Source organism: Artemia sp. Qi Xiang Cuo, chromosome 1, assembly GCF_049724085.1.
Source record: "Artemia sp. Qi Xiang Cuo chromosome 1, ASM4972408v1, whole genome shotgun sequence".
Classification (NCBI taxonomy): Eukaryota; Metazoa; Arthropoda; class Branchiopoda; order Anostraca; family Artemiidae; genus Artemia; species Artemia sp. Qi Xiang Cuo.
The window spans coordinates 35,671,077-35,694,630 of NC_142794.1; the positions used below are offsets into that span (position 1 = coordinate 35,671,077).

Consider the following 23,554-nt stretch of genomic DNA (forward strand, 5'->3'; position numbering starts at 1 on the left):
GTTTACACAATTTAAGCACCCCTTCTGTCTTTCATCGCTAAAATACATTAAGAGCAACAATGTCTGAAAATAGATGTTTTCCTTCTTCATGCCAATTGTCTCAGGTGCGCGAAACATGACACTCTAGCGTGTGCGAAAAATCAGAAATCTCCTTGCGTGTAATAGGCTATTTTTAGAATGTAGTTTTTGATACAGAATTGTTTAAATAGCTTGTTGGTCCTGATATTTAAGGCGCTGTTCAATTGAAACGGAATTGGTCTTTCGAGTCCTAGCGAGAACCAAGAGCTAAAGGAAAAAAACACTTTGAACATTTCGACGAAAAATAAAATTCGCAAAAAGTACTATAAAACAGTGACGTGTGCGCGGTCATCACGTAAGATACATGCTGTCATTACGTAAGATGTGTGCTATCCTTACATAAGATATGTGAACCGTCATTGCGTAAGGTGTTTGCTCTCGTTAAGTTACAATTGGGGATTCCCCCACGGGTCCTGTTGCAAGGTTACATAAAATTTCATCATCCATATTACACATCATTAAAAAAGAGGTTGTGCCGTGTGATGTCATGGTTTCTAGGGGGTGGGTCGTAAGAATATCGCTAGCTGTGTTCCCTTTAATAGAACACCTGAAAACAGGAGCATGTTGCGTGAATCTTGCTTGCCAACCAGTAGAAAAAGGGACCACATTGGTCAGGTGTGAGGGGTTAGGAGCTTGACTTCCCATGTTAATTCCCTATTATTGCTAGTTTTGTATTATAGTGACCACACTCAGATTAATCATAGACAAATATTGAAACGAAATAGGAACACCTGGAATCCAGGGAATCTTTCCAGGGACATCACAGGGCTTGCACTCGGAATCTTGCCAGGGCATGTCGTGACGTAACAGAGCCTGTTTGAAATCCTATGGTAATCTGCTATAGGACCATTTAAAATCCTATGGGAAAAGGGAGGGCATGTCGTGACGTAAGAGGGCAAGTCGTGGAAATCAGGGGAGGGCAGGTCATCAAAAACAGTGAGGGGATACTACTTAAGTTCAAACTTTTTGGGCCACTTCTATTACTACTTCTGCTCTTAATTTAACTAAATCAAAAGAGTGTAAGTGTGTTCTGGCTGTCAAAAAGTATAGATACTATTTTCTGGGAGAAATTTTAAATATGTTCACTTTTATAACTTTAAGAAATCAAAAAATTAATTAAGATTTTAAGGAATAAATATCCACGTATGTATATTAAACTGCCAATGCATATTAATTTGTATTTTTCAGTAAAGTGCAAATTATGTTCTGGTATTTAGAATGCATAGGGGTTTTGAGCTTTATTCGTGTTAATTTCTGCTTGTCTTGGCTTTGACTCGTTTTTTTTGTTGGTCTTGGGTTTTAATTATTTATTGATACTGATTTGTGACAGTTTTATGCTTAGTAGATAATTTGATTCCATTTTTCCTCATTTTTGGTTTAATGGAGTTCTTTACTTTTTTTGTAAAAACTTATTTTTTGGATTTTTTAAAAATTAACTCAATTAAATAATAGTACTAAAGACAAACAGAAGGACAAGAAACGAAAAAAAAAGGAAGAAAAATAATTAAACGGCGAAAAATAAAAATGCCATGCCTGTCAAATAAATGAATTAAATGAATTGAAAAGGAAAGATAGAGGGAGAAAAGAGAAGGAAGGAGAGAACTAACTCTCTAGGCATAAGAGCTGGTCTATTAGCTTTTTCTAAATTGTATATAGTGGCAGTAGTAGTAAATTTTGATTGGATTGTGTTTTGGAAGATGATGGGCGTGGGAGGCTGTTTGCCCAACATCCACTCCCGACTATTAAAAAGGGCACTAGCCCTTTCAATTTCCAATCGAATGAGCGCTTTTTAAAGTTTCTACGACAACTCTTTCGATACGAAGTGCCCTGATCTAATAAAATGATAATAATACATTGTGCCAAATCGCTCTTTACTTAGGCAGCTCTATTGCGCTGCCTATGAAACACTTGTGGAAATAAAATTATATTTGACAGAATCTCGTAGAAGCGTCGTTGCATGTCTTTTTATGGTAAGTTTCTCTTACTCTTATCCACTATTTGTATCTTCTCTTGTTCAAGTCCGAAATTGAACTGAACTGACAATATTGCACCCTCCTCTTATAACATTTACCTCGAGCGCCCATTAACCCTAATTTTCTATGCAAGGTCAGATGAACTTGGGGTTACCCAATTGGCAATTAAGTAACCCCATGTTCACCTGACATTGCATAGTAAATTAGGATTAATGCGAAGATTAAACTTCGAAGATTATTTTCCTAAAATTCTTCCATCCATCTTCTACATTGTCAAATTTTAAACATTGTAGTTTAGTAGTCAACTGTTCCTAGAAATTTCCTCTCAAATTCTCATCCTGGTGTCTACCAACATCATAACTCCCCGGGAGGTGATTACCCTTCCAAAATTTCATCTTTAAATTAACCCTAGACACTACTAGATGATCTTTAGTTTTAACATCAATAACAATACTCCTATATACTCTAGCATCTTGTCTTGATCCTGCCAATCTTCGGTTTACAATAACATAATCAATAAAGTTTGCTGTCTTACCATCCCGTGAATGCCACGTTAACTTATATGGCATTTTATCACCAAATGCTGCATTGGTTATAACTAGATTGTTATACTTACAAAATTGCAGCATTTTGTAGCTATTACAGTTTTCTTTTCTTACACCGAACTTAACTAGGCTAGGATAACATCTAGGTTATCCCTATGTGTTTCGATCTGGGCGTTAAAATCAAATCTCCTAATAACACCATATTTCTGTCTGGGACCCTGTCTATTTGCTCCTATAACTGTACGTAAAATTCATCCAAGTCACTACTATCTCCATCAGTCGGTTCTATTGGGGCGTTGCCTTTCTAAATGCGTCTCTACTCCCTCTCCTAATAAGACCAGATATAGCCATAGGCAATATATACAAAAGTAAGTTGATTTTATGAATTTTTATTACTTTTTTAGCTTAATTCTTATTAAAAATTAGTTCAAAAATCAAAATGTTATCAATTTGAAATAAAAAAAATCCAGCAACTTTTTTATTTGACTTCTGGCTATATCTAGCCAAATCAAGAGTGAGTGACTGATGAAATTACAATTTCAGTTATTATATTTAGAAAAACTATTGAACGGAGAATTGATCAGTAATTTCTTTTTTCTGTCTAATTTCTGTCCAATACTATAGATTCGTTCATTCTAGTTTATCCACTCTTCTAAATTAAACTGTATAATAATAAATTTCCTATTCAGGACATTTAGAAATTTCTTTTTGAATAATTTTTAGATTTGCTTCCAGTTTAACTGCATCCCAGTTCTCCAAGTTGTAAACCAACTTAAAAGGACTCAGATTTCAAATTCAAAATTCGAAGGAAACGCAATTTCCTACTTCTCTTCAGCTTTTACTCAGGGTATATGTAAGTTCGTCACCTAGACAAAGAGTCCGAGGGGTATAATATCAACGGTATCTTTGAGAAGTTGCAGATAAGGAAAAATCAGTTTTAATTTTAATTCAAAGTTCAAAAGCACCCTTTAAGGCCTGCATGCCTTCCTGAACTTCTTACAGGTTTTAATCAAAATCATATATTCCGGTTTTTTCAGAGGGCCAGTTTAGGGAAACTTGAAATAGGGAGAGATATTTTTCAGTTTTCTAAATGAAGATGAAAGAACAGTATTTTCCAAAATCTAGGAAGGGGGTAATTTTTTCGATTTTCTCAATGGAAATACCAAAACAAAGTTATTTTTTAAAATCTAGGGGGCAATTCACACCTTCCCCTCAATTAGTACTTCTGAGCTCTTCCAAAAATAGTCTAATTTTGCTATTTCGGGCTATGAATTAAGTCTCTTAAAATTTCAATCCACATAGAAGAGGGGAGGGGGGGGGGGTAGGAATTTATTAAAGTGGTAAAAAAGGCACAGTTAATCAAAACAATGACGGAAAAAAATAAGTCCCTAAACGTACAGCATGTTTCCCTTATTTACAAAAATTGATTTTCAAACATATTCTCGTCTTTACTTTGAAGAAAGTAGCTAAACGATGTGAAAAAAAAAACTTTCTGAAATTAGCATAATTATTCTAAAAACTCTGAAAGTTTTATTGAACTATCTCAGCAGCTTTCTTTAAAATACATAGCAAAATTCTTCCTGGAAAGCGATTTGTTTAGCCTTAGAGCATATAGATGTATTTATAACCCAATTAAAAAAAAAAAAATCAAAGATAGCACAAAAAATGAATAGAAAACGAAAAAAAAATAAATCACAAAAATATTAAATAAATGACGGGATGATGACTTAACAACCATTACATCAACATCAAAAAGTTTATAAGATCAAACAGAATCAATTAACCGGATAAAAAGGGTTCAGCCACAGACATGCATCACAGATAGGTATACGTAAATGGTGATTCAGAGTAAGGGCTATGGCATTCCCAAGAGGAAAAGCTATTAGAACTTTTGACTATTTTGAACAAAATTTTTTTCTTCAAAATTTTGATAAGCACTGAGGGAGGATATTTAAAAAGGACAGGGGGTGCTGGTTGCACTCCAGTCACTCTTCAATGGTCCCTCAACTTACCATTAAAGTTTCAACTTAATACACCAAGCCGTTTCTTAGATATTGCTGATAAACCAGACAGCTGACATGCACGTAATGTCTTTTAATTGTGTTTGGGATTCCTCTCAACGTTTCCTTTCAACTTCACCTTAACACCCTGAGCCTTTTTCGAGACCCATGACCAAACATACCCCTATTTCCCTGTCAAAACTTTATATAGAAACAATGGGAAACTTGCATAGCTTACAATTCTTGTCCCAGGGACTGTTGCGGGTCAGGTAATCCCCCGAGGCATAGTTATTTGGCCTTTAGACTGTTTTGAACTCTAGACTATTTTTTGGATAACCTCCAAAGTTTAAATGATCACTACTTCCATGTGAAGTGGGTCTGGGAAAGAAACAAATAAAAACACATTGAAGCCTTATGACTCTCTACCGTAAGCAACGCTAAAGCGTTACCTCTGATAGCTATATATGAACAGTAGCGAAAAGTTTCTCCAAGAATGACCCACATCATAGCGCGAAAAATGGGAAGTTCCCAGTACGTCAGAGCAATAGTTTCAGTTGCTAGTTGCCATTCAATCAGATCATTCTCGTTGTAAAATGCTAAGCATTTGTCTTTACACGGGGGCAAAGAGGCCGAGTCATGAAAGAAGGTCTAGATTGATGTGTTTCAAAAATCTTCAATGGAGAGTATAGGACATTTCGCAACTGTTCGTATATATATTTGTGCTGTGATCTTTTCTAGTACGATTACTCAGGAAAACTGTTTTGTAGATTAATCCGGTTTGGGTACAGAAATAAATTACGCGTTTGCTTGCACCAGTAAGACACCCCTCTCAAAGCCCGATACAAATATGGTAGCCTCATGTGGCTATTAAGTAATATTATCCCGTAGTGATTTTAAGTGTGATTTTTCTCCAGGACGGTTTTTCTAGGCTAATCAAGTAGCTCGTGGTCGTAATTTCTGCAGTATTCTCCTTATGAGTGGAGTGTATGCCTCAGTAACAGCGATGATCCCCTGTGGAACCCCTACTTGTTTTAACTACACATCTTAAATTCTTTTAATTTCTTCAAGTCTCTAGACGATGTTTCATAGTGAATAATGTTTTATCGATAATTCGATTTTTTTTTTTATTTACAACTTTTCAAAGATGCCAAGGATTATGTACCTCCATGGGGTCTTTATTTGACAAATTTCAGATTTTTGTAAGGCAAACTACGATTTAAATATAGTACTAATATACGTCAGGAAAACTTTTATAGATAATTGGACAGTATTTTCTCGCCACTGTGTTGAACAAAGAGGATGCATTTTTAAAAACGGGAATATTTTTTGTTATATGGCCGGCAAAATGAAATGTCACTGCTTTCTTTGTAATTTCCGGCCGGAATTTTTTTAAATCAATATTTTTGGTGAATAATTTCTTTAGTTCAAACCATGGCACTGGCGCAAAAAGATTATTATCAACAAAGTTTATACCACAGATTTCGCCAGCCCTTTTAATGCTAGAAACAGAACGATTAAAATAGCACAATTCATTGACAGCCTTTTTAATTATTTTTGCTCCAAGAAGTGTGTAATCACCGCGGTTGTACTTTACATTCCCAAGTATTTCGTAGATTTTTGCCAAAAGAGGCGAGGTTTTATCGAATCTGAGAACACCATTCCCTTGATTTTTTAACATAAACGAACCAAAGTTTAGTGCTGATTTCATAAGAATCATATCAATATCAAGGTATAGGCCACCATGTTTTTTCAACAAGGCTATTCTCGACAAATCGGCAATATGCTCGACTAGAGGCTTTATTCGGAAATTCTTAACTCTGTAAACTTTCTCCAAATGAGTGTTCAAAAAAAGTTCATCCAAGTTCAATTTCTTAATATATAAATTTTCAGAGGCTTTCATCCAGTGGAAAATGGTACCATTAAACCCAGTCATATAAACTACAACTGGGTAGCCACTATGTGCTGAAATCGCGGCTTCAATTGCACATATTTGTCTAAACGACAAGTCTGGTCTTCCACTAACTTCGATAAAGAATGTAGCATTAGTATAGTTTATGACCCGTGAATTTCCTGGTGAATCTTCATGTCGAAATTTAATTGGCAATGATGCTGCAATACCTTCAGCAGAATATAAAAGATTTCTAAGATCAGCAGAATATTGTTCCTGAAATTGATTGTAGTAGACGCAGCTAAACAACAGCAACGACAAAACCACAGTAAGTATAGGCCATCTCTTGATCAACATTGCTCTGAGCTTCAAGAAAAAGTAGTTTCCTTCAGCATGCATCGAACATCAGCAGCTTAATATTAGTGATATTGCCCCAAATGACCTAAAATTAAATAATATCTGAAATGTTGAAACACAAAATAGGCACTGATTTAGAACTTTTTTTTCTCCAAAGATTTTATAAAATGCTAAATATGACTTAAGAAAATTGTCCTTTTATAGTTTAAATTGAAAGTATAAGATTAATGATTTCTTTAAAAAAACAAATTTCTTCATTTAAACACATTAATAAGAACAAATTCTTTATGTTCAACCCCACCTACCTAAAGCGACACAGGAAAAAAGGAGCCAAGGAACGGACCCAAGAAAATAATAAAAATTCAACTGAATTATTTACTATACTTTTTATAAAATAAATTTAAAAAGCAACTTTTTCCACAAAAGGAGTTTTAAAAGAAAAGTTGAGCTAAATTGTCTAACACGAGCAGAAATTAAGTCAAATAGTAACTCAAGGGTAAAAGGAACATAAATACGAAACAAACATACATATAAAACTAATAAAGAATAAAAAAACACAATCAATAAATAGACGAAACCCCAAAGAAACAGATACTTCAGTAAATAAACAAGTGAAACTGAATACGACCAGAAACTTCCACAAACAAAAGTAGGGCTAACGTCCCCTATGCCTTCTAAAACCAAAACGTCATTTGCGCTAGACTGAAAACAATTTTATTTTTAGCTGTGTTTTTTATATGTCATAACATCAACAAAAAAAAGAGAAAAAAATCACCATAACAGCAAGGATTACTGTAAAAAAAACTATTGAAATGTGTATTGACAGTCTAATACATATTAATACTGATTCGTGAAAGTATCAGCAATTTTGTATTTATTACTAAATAAAAAACCAGTAATTTTAACAGAAAGTAAGTAGCGACATTAAAACTTAAGACGAGCAGAAATTATTTCGTATAAGAAATAGGCTGTCCCCTCCTCAACGCCCCGCTCTTTACGCTAAAGATTGCTTCTTTGTCCCAATTCTACTTTTTAAAGTAAAAAAAACTTTAGCGTAAAGAGCGGGGCGTTGAGGAAGGGACAGGTCCTCTTATATAAGGAATAATTTCTGTTCGTTTTAAGCCTTAATGTCGCTCCTTACTTTCAGTTAAAATAAAATTAGTTTTTTAATTTAATTTCTGAACGTTTTTCAACTAATATAGGTTCGAATTTGGCTCACTGTACATGAACAGTTACAACGTAATTTGCATATTAATTTTGGCAAAGTTTTCCCCCGCGCAAAATTCCCTCTGTAAAGTTCACCTCTAGAAACTACCCACCTAGTGTGAAAATCTCACAGTATAAAACCAAAATTATTTATTATGTGTATAAGGGGCTGTCCTTTTATGCAATACCAGGTAATCTGACCCCCTTCCATGTAAAACTCCTTCCCCTTACGGAAAGTCCCTCCTCTTAAAGTGTTTCCCAAATAAAATACCCCCAACAAGAAATTCCCCTAAGGCAATTTCATTCTAGCTGGAAATCACCCCTGGAAAATTTCTCGCAGACGATTCCGGCTGAAAATACTTTCTTAGCCCACTTTTATTTGAAAGAGACATTAATTTCTGATTATTTTTAAAATCATGCCGGAAATTTTCCCTCTGTGGAAAATTCTCACAAAACACCCTCCCCTAGTAGAAAGGTGCTCCCAAAGAAAATTTCCTCTGGAGAATTTATCCGGTGGAAAACTAACCCATAGAGAATTTCTTCCGCGTAAAATCCCCCCACTTACGAAAAGATACTCTAGACCGGTAAATATTTTTCCTGGACTATTCCAATTAATATCTCCACGTGCAGGATTGAGTCGGCAAAGAGAAAGTAAGACAAATAAGATCAATTTTTGTATAGGAATCTTGGCTAATTCCTCAAGTGTAAAATTTCCCTTCGATAGTTCATCCTCCAGGAACTTACCTCCCCACGAAAAATTATCCCCGTAGAAAATCCTCCCACCAGAGAATTCTCTCCCTCCGCGTAAAGTGTCTGTTTACTTCCCAATAAGAAATGCTATACGTAAACAATGGGCAAATTTTCTGCTTAAAAACTATTCCCCCAGGGGCTGCTGGGGTTATATTATCTTCAAAGACTTAGTCACTGGGATTTTCGACTATGCTGAACAAAATCGATATTTCAGAGTTTTGATCTGATGACTTTTGGGAAAAAAGGTGGTTGGGAGGGGCCAGTTGCCCCCCCCCCCCATCTTTTTGGTCACTTAAAAAGGGTAGTGAAACTTTTAAATTCCGTTTGAATAAACCCTTTCTCGATATTCTAGGAATATTGGTTCGATGCGATCACCCCTGGGAAAAACAAACAAACCAATAAAAAATAATGATAATAAACAAGCAACCGTAATCTTTCTTCTGGCCAAAAAAAAATCCGCATTTTTGCGGATGGAAGCTTAAAACTTCTACGTCAGGGTTCTTGGATACGCAGAACCTAATGGTTTGATTTTCATTAAAATTTCTTGCGTTTTACGTGATATTTACTCCATTTTTTGAAAGTCAGGCAAATTTTCTCAGTCTCGTAGCTTTTTAATGCTAAACTTAATGAATCTTATATACGTGGAATCAACATAATTAGCCGATTCTTTTGATACATCTAATCAATATCAAAATTCTATTTTTTAGTGTTTTGGTTACTATTTAGTCGCATCGCTCCTTGCTTACAGTTTGTTACCACGAACTGTTCGGCCGTTATAAAATAGAAAATGTTCAATTATGTATTTTGTCTTCAGTAAAGCCATTACCGTACTGGTTTTGAAAAACAGAAAATAAATTGCAACCTTTTTCTTGAGGCATTGCTGTGCAAAAGTTAAAGTTTGATGTGAAGACTTGGGTTTGAGGGCTTGGGTTTGGGTTTGAAGACTGGGGTTTGGGTTTGAGGGCTCGTAGTCCTCCTCGGATTTAAGATAACAATGGGTATGAAAGAGAACAAAAATAGATAAAAAGCTTTCTGAGATGAAATAAAGAGCGACATTATAACTTAAAACAAACGAAACTATTCCTTATATGTAGGGCTTTGCACTAAGATTTTATCGGGCTTTAAAAAAACAACAACAAAGAAACTTCTCGCTCCATTTCAACAGCCCTTGTCGTTGAGCAGTTACTTTTAACAATTTGGTACAAAAATATAACTTTAGCTTAACGGGCAAGGGGCTTAGAAGGGAACAGTCCCCTCATATACGGAATAATTTCAATTTGTCTTAATTTTTAATGTCACTCTACTTTCATTGGAAAAAGCTTGTTTTTCCAGTAATAAAATCGGATTGACAGTATATGATAAAAAGTAAATTTATACTATTGAGACCAGAAATTATACACTTGGAAATAAGTATTGTTTCAATCAATTCACCCATTAAACTCATGTGTAAAGAGCAGAATAAGAGGAGGCCATAACCTCCACCCTAATATATATGATTATGCTTTAAGACGGTAGTTTTAATGTCGCTGCTTACTTTCATGCAAACAATAAATAATAAAATAAATAAGTTCATGAAATAAATATACAAAATTATAATAAAATATAAAATAAATAAAAAACAAGTTTTTGATTTAAGAAACGAATAAAATTATTCGTAAGGTCAAATTGAAATAGTGTAATGCAATTTTCTGTTATAAATAGCAAGAACTATGCAAACCCACAAGAACCTAGTACAACCTGATATCTGCAGCTACGAGCAGTAAACAAAATTTACTTTTTCGCACTGTACTCTGGGTAGAAGATCAGCGACCCGTAGGGTTAATTTTAGCTTTTTCTGTTTCAATAAATTGCAATGCTCAAATACATAAAAAAAACTCTTGAGTATCTGGGCTTTATTTGTTAAGGCCCGAATGCTAAGCGATGGACATGGGCGAGATTGGGACCCCATGTGAAAATGAAAAAAATATTGTTGGTATGTGTGTGACGCATGCATGGTTACCACCAGAAAAACAGTCCAACCGTTCACGGATTTAGGGATCCGTGAATAAGTTCTTAGGCACGAGAGGAAGTTAGGACAATTTTTGGAGGTGCCCACCTCACCTGCCCAGAGTCATCTGCCCACAGAGATAACTTGAAATTTAGTACCTACAGTTAAGGAAAGTCAATCAAGATTTTGCCACTGTCATGTCTTACGGTTCTAGTAACTCCCTATTTGTCGAACCATTCCCTAAAACTGTTTGTGGATCAATTGTCAGGGGACAATGTAGATCTTAAGGGCTGGGCACACGTAGCTGATTTCGGGAACTGATTTCCAAATTATCGCCGGTTTTAAAAGAAATCGGCGTCGATTTGAGCTTGAAAAATTTTCTAGTTTTCGGTGCAGATTTACAAATTCAGCACCGATTTTCGTCATGATCATCACAAAAAAATAGGGATACAAATAAATAATCAGCCAGAGGCATCTGTGGTGAAAGACCCCACTGAGCTGAGAACTAAACTGATAACTAAGCTGGGATCAATCAAGCAACTATTAATAAACTCCAGTTGACCATTTGTGTCCGTCATTTTTTTTTTTGAAAATTTTGCGCAATATATTTTGCTTTCAACACATTTTTCTCACCGCTATTGTTTGTCCACTGATACTGAAATCGGTTCCCGAAATCAGCTACGTGTGCATAGCCCTTTAAAGTTAAAGCGTTATGTACTTAGCTTGCCCACTGATCCTCCCTTTGAGTGTGTTGTAAGTGGTTTTCGGAAGTTGTAGCAAGATTTTGGAACTCTCAGATACACCCTTTAGGCGTAGAGGTCGTTTTAGGGGGGGAAAAGATGAAACACTTGTCCTGGGCATAGAAATTTTAGGAGTCCAGTATTTGAAATAAATGATCTAGCGGTTATGACCATTTTGTAATTTATTTTTATTAAAATAAAGTAGAGGGCAGAGTTGGCAAGATCTTGCTAATAAATGAAATTTTTTTTAAAATTTGACTAAATTTTTGGGGGACTTGGGAATGGGCACTAATCAAGAAGGCCAGAACCACCACTGTTTAGGCATGACAGAAACGATTCTTAGACTGTTGATCTTTACAGCCCAGTTGTTAGCCGGATTCAGTGTATGTTTTTTTTGGAGTTTTCCTCTGTATCGTCAATTTATAAGCAAGAATTCCTAAGTATAATAATCTTCAGGGGTGAGGGGTTACACACTTATGTTAATTGGTATATCTACTTCATTATCTAATTTTTGTTTTCTTGCTTATTCTTGTTTCTGCCTCACCTGGCTTCTGAATTTCAAATATTTCTGAATTCAGAATGTTTATGAAAAAATTAACTCCCTGCAATAAACTGAAATCTGCGGATGAAGAGAGAGAGAGAAAAAAAAAGAACAGACGAAAGAGCTGTTCCAATAGCACATTTAAGCTAAATATAGTGGTGGATCTAGGGGGCAAGGGGCGCACCTCCCTAGCGTAGTCTAAAGTAGCGTAATTTACTTAATTAGCTCAAATTTGCGTTAATTAAACTTGCCCCTAACGCAAGTTTATCGGATCAGCCTATTTCGCACCCGCCCCCCTAATTTTTTTTTTTGATTGACCTATTTTGCGCCCCCCCCCTAAAAAAATCCTGGATCCGCTCCTGGCTAAATAATCAAGTCAAACCTGAAACTTTAGGATAATTCTGTGTGCGAATTAGTGAAAACTAACTTGCTAATCTAAAGTCTTTTTTATTACTTTGCAGAATTTACAGAAAAAGATGCATACACCACTCGTAGAAGAAGAAGAAGTAGAAATCAGAAGATGAACACACTCCTCTAAGCACCTTTCAGTACTGATTCCAAATATACTATTCGCTACCCTTATAAAATACCCTAATCGCTCATAGTCTAGTGGGGCAAGATACAGCCCACAGCTATCTACCACACTTTGCTTATTTCTTTTTCAGATCGACGTTTGGCAAATGTGGATGAAAAATAAGCATAGCACTAATCCAAACAAACAAACCAGCAAATTTGCGTATAGCCTGGGGCTATATGTAACCCAGTCAGATCGCATTTATTAGGGTAGCATTTAGTATATTGAAATCAGCGCTAATAAGCGAATTGAATAGTACGTTCATCTTCAGCTTAGAAATACAATAAAAAAAACTGGATAAATCAAGCAAAACTAAAATGATTTAAAATAAAACTTAAAACGAGCAGAAATTACTACACATAATAGTTGGGTTCCTGTTTTGCCAAACCTCATCAGGGCTAATGTTTTATTGGCGTTTTACTGAGAAAAATTCTTATTTAAACAGCTATCTACCACACTTTGCTTATTTCTTTTTCAGATCAGCGTTTGGCAACTGTTGATGAAAAATAAGTTTAACACTAATCCAAACCAACAAACCAGCAAATTTGTGCATAGACTGGGGCTATATCTAACCCAGTCAGATCGCATTTATTAGGGTAGCAATTAGTATATTGAAATCAGCGCTAATAAGCGAATTGAATAGTGCGTTCATCTTCAGCCTAGAAATACAATAAAAAAAAACTGAATAAATCAGTCTTGTTTGGGAGTTCATCCTGTAAACACCTCTGTCGGATATAGTCTGGATATAATCTCATTATACAATAAGACCCAATTGTGATTCCCTACGGACTTATCATAGTCAACAGAATCAAGTCTGGATATAATCTCATTATACAGTAAGACTCAATTGTGATTCCCTATGGACTTGTCATAATCAACATTTTTGAACTTGAAATATTTATAGTTAATTGACCAAACCTGTTTGATGCATTGCCTATAGGAGTCAAGAGCTGATTTAATTGTGCTATATTTGGTTAGCGGGGGTATTCACACACCCCCCTTGCCAGTAAGTCCCTTTTGATGCTATTTCGAATGAACTGCTAATCCCCAATTCTCCCGAAGCGGATTTATAATCGAGATTTATCATGGCTAATGTTACGCAAAAATCGTTCGACGAGTTCAGAAAAGTTTTGAGCGGAAAACTGGATTCTATTATTGCTACGCAGACAGAATTAAATAATAAGCTTGACGGAATTACTTCTGAGATCGCGTCACTGAGAACGGAGGCTGCCGGCCGAGATGTGAGGCTTAATAACTTTGAGAAAACTATCGACGAGTATGTCGACAAGTACCAGGCCCTGGAAAAACAGCTACTACTTATCGACGTGAAAGATCACCGTCTGAACCTTATTGTGCATGGTTTACCGGCAGAAGAGCCTAACAAGAAAGTTGAAGATAGCGTCATTAAATTAGTTAGCGAAAAGCTGGATGTAACTAGTGACATATCTATGACTAAGTGCTATCGGATTTCTTCACGGGCTGCAAACATCACAAATAGGCGCAGCAAGCAAAATAGCCGACGCAAGGAGTCCCCCGTATTTATTTCACTAAGCTCGGAGAGTGATGTCCAGTCGATCATGAACAATGTTAAAAAGCTAAAAGGTTGTGGGATTATAATCTCTACAGACCTGCCCCCTGCTCTCAACATGATTCGAAACTCCCTACTCTCGAAAGCACAAGAAATGAAAGAGTCGAAACATATCGTTTCATCCAGAGTGCGTCATAAGGGTATTAACTTATGGTTAGAAGTGAAAAAAAGTGATTCTTCTGACTGGGAAAAGATTAATTAGTTTGTTTGTAGTGTATACGCGGACCATTATTTGTTTTATTTGTTTAATGAAATACGTCCGCGATCGAGAGATAAAACAAGTTCATTTTGTTGGTGTGTGTCATGATTGGGAAAATGACCACTAGTCAGTGTTGGTTTTTTTCTTTTTGTTGTTTTTTTCTTTCTTGTTGTGTTCAGTGCTCAATGCGACTTCGACTTGTTAAGTCTGACATGCCAGATTATGCTTCATCGTCGCGATTCTTTTTTTCTATTTTACCAATGGCTAGAAATAAGGGTCTGGTTTTTGTTCGGTTTTTTTTTTAATTTTTATTTAAGATAATTAAAAAGAAGTTCCCTAAAATTAAACAAAAATGTTTTGGTTATGATTTATTACCGCATCACTACAGACTCCCACCAGACGGTTTGGTAAGTCAAAATGATTTTGATTAATTCTACTGGTGATGGGGCATCGAGTAGGTTGAGAGATTTTGAGAGAGACCCATTAGATTTAATAAAAATTTCTGCAGATTGTGGTTTTTCGGATGATGAATATGATATTTCTATTAGATCCCTCCCTATTAACAATTATTTACTCCCTAATGAGATTAACGGACATGTTTCTCCTGGTAGTGTGAGGCTGGCGAGTTTAAACTGTTGCGGGTTGATGAGTAGTTTGGACCATTTATCTTCGTTTCTTCCATGCTACCGAGTTGATGTATTAGCTGTATGTGAGACTTTCTTAAATGAGTCAACTAGTCACCTAGCGAATATTAAAGGTTACAATTTTATTTCTAAGACTAGGAATGACAGATCGAGAGGAGGCCTTGGTTTTTTTATTCATAATGATATTACTGACAGGATTGTTTCGGATTTTGATTCTATGTATGAAGAAATGTTGTTTGAATTTTTGGTTGTCGAGCTTGATTTTGATAATGAAAAAGTCTTGTGTTGTTTGTTTTATAGACCGCCTAGCTCTTCGGTGCAACATTTTATAAGTAAGCTTGAAGTGTTTTCTTTGATCGCAATTGAGCGAAGTCGGACGATTATGTACATTGGGGATTTTAATATTGATATAAGTAATGCTGGTCATGATCTTTCATCTACACAATATTCGCCTTCGGCTGTTGATTTTCTGACACTTTTCTTTCGCTGGGGCTTCTCCCAGCTTGTCGTATTCTAACTCGAGTTGTAAGCTCGACAGCAACGGTAATCGACAATATTTTTCTGAATATGGAATTTGATTCGTGTCATGTTATTATCGATGACACGTCAGACCACTTTATGCTTTTGATGGAGATAAAAACTGGGCGACAAACGGTGACTCCGATCAAAACAACTAGAAGGGTTGATGCTACATCTGTTCAGCGGTTGAATGAACTGCTGCTTAAAATTGACCCCTCTCCGTGCTTAGACTGCGAGGACGTAAATCAAGCTTCACAGTATTTTGTCAACGAATTTACCACAGCACTTAATGTGGCTTGTCCGATGTCTTCAACCCGTCTAAGACGTTACAACAGATCTAAAAAGCCTTGGGTTACACGAGGACTACTAAGGTCGATCCAATAAAAGAACAGGCTGTATAAAATATATCTATCGAATCCCGATGAAACAAATCAAGCCTTTTTTAAAGCTTACAGAAATTGTTTAACCAAAGCTCTCAGGTCTGCTAAACAGCTCTACTATTTGAAGGCATTCAATAGCGCGCATGGATCTCCTAAGAAGGTATGGACATTAATAACCCGTCATTAAAAGAACCCGTTACAACAGATCTAAAAAGCCTTGGGTTACACGAGGACTACTAAGGTCGATCCAATCAAAGAACAGGCTGTATAAAATATATCTATCAAATCCCGATGAAACAAATCAAGCCTTTTTTAAAGCTTACAGAAATTGTTTAACCAAGGCTCTCAGGTCTGCTAAACAGCTCTACTATTTGAAGGCATTCACTAGCGCGCATGGATCTCCTAAGAAGGTATGGACATTAATAAACGATTGTATCGGTAAAAAAAAGTTGAATTCTTTTCCGGACGAAATGATGCCACCAGGTGGTGATACAGCTGTTAAAGGAAAACTTAACGTCGCCAACATGCTCAACACGCACTTCGCTAAAATACGTGAAAAGACGTCGGAAGAGGCATCCCAAAAATCAACGCCAAATTCTGCTGATTTCAAAAGTTTTCTACCCTCTTCTACTGACCGATCCATATTCCTCACTCCAGTCTCGTCTGCTGAATTGATGCTTGTACTTCATCAACTCAAAAATGGACACTCAGAAGGAATCGACGCATCTTCTACAAACTTGCTTAAATCGATTATGCCTAGTATAGTAAATTTTCTTGTGCACATAATTAATCTTTGTTTCAAGAATGGTATCTTCCCTTCATGTATGAAGTCCGCCCGTGTCATTGCACTACACAAAGGGGGAGATATAAAAGATCCGTCCAATTATAGGCCCATATCTGTTCTATCTGCTTTCGGAAAAATTATTGAACGTTGTTTGTACGTGAGGATTGTAAATTTTCTTGACAAGAATAGTTTTTTCAGTAAGTCCCAATTCGGGTTTCGAAAAGGACATTCTACTGAGCATGCTATTTTGGCAGTAACCCAGTTTATTCATGATGCCTTGGATAAGGGTGAAATTCCAGCTTCTATATTCGTGGATATACGGAAAGCGTTTGACACTATTTGTCACATGATTTTAAATGAAAAATTGTCTAATTGTGGTATACGTGGTCCGGCTAAATCGATAATATTGTCATATTTAAGCAATAGAGTCCAGTGTATTGATGGGGGCGAAGTTATATCAACGTCTTCGAACCAGTCAAATAAAGTTGGAGTGCCCCAAGGTTCAATTCTCGGCCCTCTGTTGTTTCTAATTTATGTTAACGATATTAGTAATTCAGTTGAGGACCTAGGGCTGACCGTTCTCTTCGCAGATGACACAGCCTGTAGTGTCTCTGGAATCGATGAAGATCGTGTCAAACATAATTTAAGTCTAGTATTTGATAGACTAGTAGCATGGTTTACGGCAAATAGGCTAGCTCTGAATACTTCAAAAACAAAGTTTATGGTATTTTCGCGTACGTCACGGGCACTTCCATGTCTGAAGTTGATTAAGTCATCTGTTTCAGGTATGGATATATCATGTGTTGAAATTATTCGTTACCTTGGTGTGCTGGTTGACTCAAATTTAAGTTGGAAGCCGCATATAAATGGTATAAGATTGAAGCTTGGAAGGAACGTGGGTATTATGCAACGTATGAAATTCATTTTGCCGTTCGAAGCTATGCGTTCTATTTATTTTGCTCTTGTTCATTCTTATCTAAATTATTGCCCACTTATTTACTTGAATACTTTCAGATCCCATTTAATTCCGCTTCAGAGGCAACAAAATAAGGCGCTTCGTATTTTAAAAAGTTATCTTTCTTCCCCATCGTCTTTCCCCAGTAAGTCTTCTACAAAGAGTTTATATTGTTTATTGAATATTCTTCCTGTTGAACTTGCAGTTACTTTTAACTCGATATTATTCAAGGTTAATCATAATCTCCTGTCACTGCCCAGTTATTTCTTTTCTTTTGATTTGTTCCCAGTTGCTCCGCCATCTTTTCATCTAGCTCGCAGCATACTCAAACTACGCCAGCCGTTGATAATTTCAGAGAGGTCCCGGTTTTCTCTACGAAATAGTGTGGTGGCCGCGTGGAACCAATATGAATATATTTTTGATTTTGATGTGTCGATCGGAATTTTAAAAAATAAAATAAAATCATTCCTTTTGGACATTTATTAGTCAAATAATATTTTCATTTTTTTTTTTTTTTTTTCTCTTCTTATTTTTTGATCTCTCTCGGATATTGATATACTTCTTCTTTTCCCATTGCTGGTTGAGAGTTGTTTATTTATAGTCGGGTGGGTGTGTGCCGTGATGTGGTGAGTAATTAACCTTACATTTATTGATTTATTTATATTTGTTTGTGAAGTCTACCATTTTGAATGAAAATTCGTATATTTCTTTATTGTTTTTCTTTTTTTATCTGTGCAAAACGAGCTTGTCTCACTGCCAGATATCTGTATATATTTAGTGTCATTATGTAAGATTGAATAATAAATGAACCTGAACCTGAACCCAAGCAAAACTAAAATGATTTAAAATAAAACTTAAAACGAGCAGAAATTACTACAGATAACAGTTGGGTTCCTGTTTTGCCAAACCTCCTCAGGGCTAATGTTTCATTGGCATTTTACTGAGAAAAATTCTTATTTAAACAGCTATCTACCACACTTTGCTTATTTCTTTTTCAGATTGGCGTTTGGCAACTGTTGATGAAAAATAAGCTTAACACTAATCCAAACCAACAAACCAGCAAATTTGCGCATAGACTGGGTCTAACCCAGTCAGATCGCATTTATTAGGGTAGCAATTAGTATACAGAAATCAGTGCTAATAAGCGAATTGAAGAGTGTATTCATCTTCTACCTAGAAATGCAATGAAAAAACTTAAGAAATCAAGTAAAACTAAAATGATTTAAAATAAAACTTAAAACCAGCAGAAATTACCACAGATAATAATTGGGTTCCTGTTTTTTTTCAAATCTCCTCAGGGCTAATGTTTCTTTGGTTTTTTACTGAGAAAAATCCTTATTTTAAACAGTTATCATTTTATCATTATAAATCTGGAAATTTTGAACTGGCCAAAGGAATTTTAAACATATAAGAAATTTCAATTTCCCCCACGCTTTCTAATATTATTCAAGTGATTCGCCTCTCCGCTGGTGCTCTATCTGGTCAGCCTCTACCCCCCCCCCCCAATGGATTTATTTCTACCTGATTATTTTTCATTCCTGCTAGATTTCTACTAGAGTGTATCGCAACAAGGATCTTCGCAGGGGAGGGTAAACGAGCCTCCCACTTGAAAACCAAATGTTTGTAATTTATGTCGTATATCTAGAAAAAAAAATCATATTTGCCTTCTCCATAATGAGCTCTCTGAGTATCACTGCATCCCATGATACTACACAAAAACATTTAGAAACATACCTGTTTAATTCGGTTTTTTGTCCAATCAAAACTCAAAGGAGGCAAATATCAGAATAAATATAAAAAAAAACTTTTTTTATTCACATATCTAGCCTTTGTCGCTCACAATCAATTCCTTCCTTTCGCATATAAGGCTAGCTTCAGACTGATAAGATTCTGGTCAATTCATTCTGCAAAAATTCAAGTAGTTAAGTACATAGAACTATTTGCACAAGCATTCAGATGAAGATTTTGCGGTTTAAACTGTTAATTATACTGAAAAGCAAAGCGAGCAATGAACAAATTACTTCCTAGATCAAACTAGCCATTTTGAACATTCGAAATAAAACATAAGCTGTGAAAATTTAGGGGTTTCAGCGGTCTGAAAACTGTCTTCAGTTAATTTCCCCCATGAAAGAATTTATTAACCCCCTAAGAGGGTTGAAGCTAGTCCTGTAAAGTATTAAGTGTGCCCTCTTTTCTTCTTTATACTCCTGGCCGACAAAATGGGGTTCGACCGGTAAAGGATTTCTAGGTTCTCTAACTCATAAGGTTTGTGTATATTTAAAAACGTTTATTTATACATATAATACAGTTGGAACAATAAAACGTTCACACAACGAAGACAGAATCAGAACTGAACTAAGTAATCTTATTTTGTCGTTTATATTCCCATAACAACTAAAATACTTGATTTTCAAATGTCAAGACCTAATTTTCCAATGTGTTGACCTTCAAGAAAGGTCAAAAATAAATTTAGTTTGCTAGGAAATAGACACCTGGACATTAACAGAATCTGGAATGAAAATTTGTTAAACAAAACGCATACATATCAAATTTTACAGTTTAGACCAGTGGTTCCCAACCGATTTTAAGCCATGCCCTTCCTAGGCGTTTTTAAAATCTTGATGCCCCTCTTGTAATATTTAAATTTATTTTTTCCAAATTTTAATTGCGTTCACCTGAAGGAAACTTAAAAGGACATATAACTTGGTATAAGTACCGCTCAGGATAGGGGTCTCAAGACTCGGTATCTTTTTTGGGTTATCCGATATTCATACCGAATACTAGTTAAAAACATTGTCTGAATACAACGCCTTTTACACATTGTATGTCATGGCAATGCTATCATGTATCAAATTTGCTCTTAAAATGCATACGAACCTGACGTCATTTGCCTTAAAAATGTTTTTTTTTCAAAATTAAGGCTCTAAAGTATAGTTAGCCGAAAGGTGTGCTTCCTGCCCATGACCCATCAAAACATTGCTAAGTCCCACCGATGGGGCGTGCGCCCCACGTTGGGAATCACGAATCTAGACCCTGAATGAGACGACAAAGAAATTAGCTCTTACTTTTCACTAGTGTTTTTGGGGAAATCTGACAACTCGTTCTGGTAGATGCAAAACTACAAGAAATTAAGCCCCTAAAAGAAGGGTTGCATGCAGACCCAAATATAGCACATGTAGAACATCAGTGTCTCTCTATTCTTGATTTATACCCTACAACCCTTTTTCATAGATGTTATGGTTACAGGGATGGAAGGAATTACTCCCCCCCCCCGAAAATTGAATGGTGTAAGAAATTCCAAAAGATTCGAAGGGACGCCTACTATTACTTTCCATCAAGTTTGGTTAAGATCCGAAAACTTTTTCTAGCATACGTTCAGATGAAAAGAATCCAGGGATCCCCACTCTTTCTGTAAGAATCAAAATGTACCCACTAAAAACAAAACGGGTTTTCTTAAAATAATTTATTTATGTTCTTTAATAGATATGGCTTTATTATGTGTTAAGAGAAGAAATGATTGAAAAAATGTCAGGTTTCCTACTGAAGGAGTAAAATATTAGATTATAATGCAAATTTAACCCAAACTTTAAATATTTGGAAATGTACGATTCGCTTTAATTTTCTCCAATAATCGTTTGATAATATTTTTACGATAAAATTCAGGGCGGACGAGGGGTATTTACAATTGTACGGAATGAAAATCTGCATAAGTTTTGGTATTCTATAGGACCAAATCCATCTTGACCCCCATTCTCTTGGCACCCCTGAACGTATATCTTAATTCATAATTTTACTAAAACAAACTTTTCATATTTTGTCGTAACTATTGGTATGTTTAAATATATACATTAATGGGTCACTTAAAAAACGGGTTCTTTTTTGGTTCTCTAAAAAAGATCTTTGACGTTACCAATCTTACATACAAATTTGTTTCCAAAATTTGATGTCTTCATATTCCATTGGCTTAGTGTTGCTAGAGGGTGCACCCAGAAAAAAGCCAGAGCCTTTGAAAAACCAGCCACAACCTTTGAAAATACAAACCGAAATAAGCCACACAACATATAAACAAGCCACAGTCCTTAAAAAAAAAATAGCCAAAAATAAACCAGACAGTGTTTTACCCGAAAGCTAACTCTTCTTTTACCTTGCTTGCTTACCCTTGGATAGAGCTTTTAAAAATTTGATGTGTTCAGTGATGCTTTCTCAGCCTGACTACATGATTACATGCTTTGTAGGTTTCAATCTGATCAGTGAAGAACACATTTTGACTCCGTTGGCGTTTGTTTTGCCGAGTCTACCTGTCGTGTAAGCTGCAAGCCAATGGAAATCAAAATTGTTTTCGGCCTATCTTGGACTTCACGAACCAATACAACCAAAGAATTCATTTTATATTTCTTCCTTGATGTCCTTTTGTCCCTATCTACACGTCCTGTAAGTTTCTAACCGATCTAAAAGAAAAAAAAAACACATTGGGGAATCTTTTGTTTCAAGAAATAATACTGTCAGTTTTATTTTACTTCTTTTCGTTATTAGGATCACCTTGTTCTAACATGTATGCCCCGCAAGTTTTAACCAGATCAGGGACCAAAACAATATGTGAGCATTTATTCGGGTTTCGTCAATTGACTAAGCCAAGTTTAGCTTCATACTAGAATTATGGATTTAGTTTCAAGTCAATTAGAGACAAAACATTTTTAGGCCCCATCCTCCTCTTCATAAAAATCTTTTGGTCTTGGCTGATCAATACCCCCAATTCAAAGTATAGCAACTACTTTAGGTCTAGACTGATCAAAAATTATTCTTGGCCGACAAAAAAAAAAGAAAAAGAATTTTGGCCCATTCTGGATTGAACTAAATTTTGTTCTAAAATTTTTCTTAGAATTGGGGTCTTGCAAACTAGGGACTTATGGGTATAAATTTAAATTTGTTTTGAAAAAAAAGTTGTTGGGCCATTTTGCGGAAAACCAGCATTTTTCTATATTTACATTGTGCTAAGGATTCTTTGGCATTTGAACTTGAGGATAAAAACGTCATGTTTCTGGGGGGGGGGGGGTCTGGCCTCTTTGTTTTTCCAGGGGAAGGATCACCCTAACCTAAGGTTTCCTTGTATATTAGCGTTCCTTTGGCCCTAAGAATTATGTATTCCAGCTGTTTCGGGAAGAAAATTTGTTTGACTCCTTTTCCAGCCTCATTTTCAAGCAAGCGTTGCATTTATATGTATATATATATATATATATATATATATATATATATATATATATATATATATATATATATATATATATATATATATATATATATATATATATATATATATATATATATATATATATATATATATATATATATATATATATATATATATATATATATATATATATATATATATATATATATATATATATATATATATATATATATATATATATATATATATATATATATATATATATATATATATATATGTATATATATATATATATATATATATATATATATGTGTGTGTGTGTGTGTGTGTGTGTGTGTGTGTGTGTGTGTGTGTGTGTATATATATATATATATATATATATATATATATATATATATATATATATATATATATATATATATGTATATATATATATATATATATATATATATATATATATATATATATATATATATATATATATGTATATATATATATATATATATATATATATATATATATATATATATATATATATATATATGTATATATATATATATATATATATATATATATATATATATATATATATATATATATATATATATATATATATATTATTATTATTATTATTATTATTATTCATTTATTGCCCGT

The 23,554-nt window shown here is 34.9% G+C and overlaps 1 protein-coding gene across 2 annotated transcripts; it reads right to left on the minus strand.

Moving 5' to 3' along the window:
- Positions 1–3,965: 3,965 nt before the first annotated feature.
- Positions 3,966–22,054, minus strand: LOC148956243 (lactosylceramide 4-alpha-galactosyltransferase-like). 2 transcript variants are annotated; one of them, XM_089100307.1, is made up of 2 exons: positions 21,866–22,054; positions 3,966–6,926 (listed from the first exon to the last, which is right to left on the minus strand). In XM_089100307.1, the coding sequence occupies exon 2, from the start codon at positions 6,881–6,883 to the stop codon at positions 5,825–5,827; it is 1,059 nt and encodes a 352-aa protein (XP_088956433.1). In that variant the 5' UTR covers positions 6,884–6,926; positions 21,866–22,054; the 3' UTR covers positions 3,966–5,824. The 2 variants fall into 2 exon arrangements, with proteins under 2 accessions (XP_088956433.1, XP_088956355.1); XM_089100229.1 differs by lacking the exon at positions 21,866–22,054 and adding an exon at positions 19,443–19,596 and having other exon boundaries at positions 3,988–6,926.
- Between the last annotated feature and the right edge of the window lie 1,500 nt (positions 22,055–23,554).

Bases quoted from the DNA above. Each gene is read 5' to 3' on its own strand.
- LOC148956243 (XM_089100307.1), bottom strand. From the start codon at position 6,883: ATGCATGCTGAAGGAAACTACTTTTTCTTGAAGCTCAGAGCAATGTTG.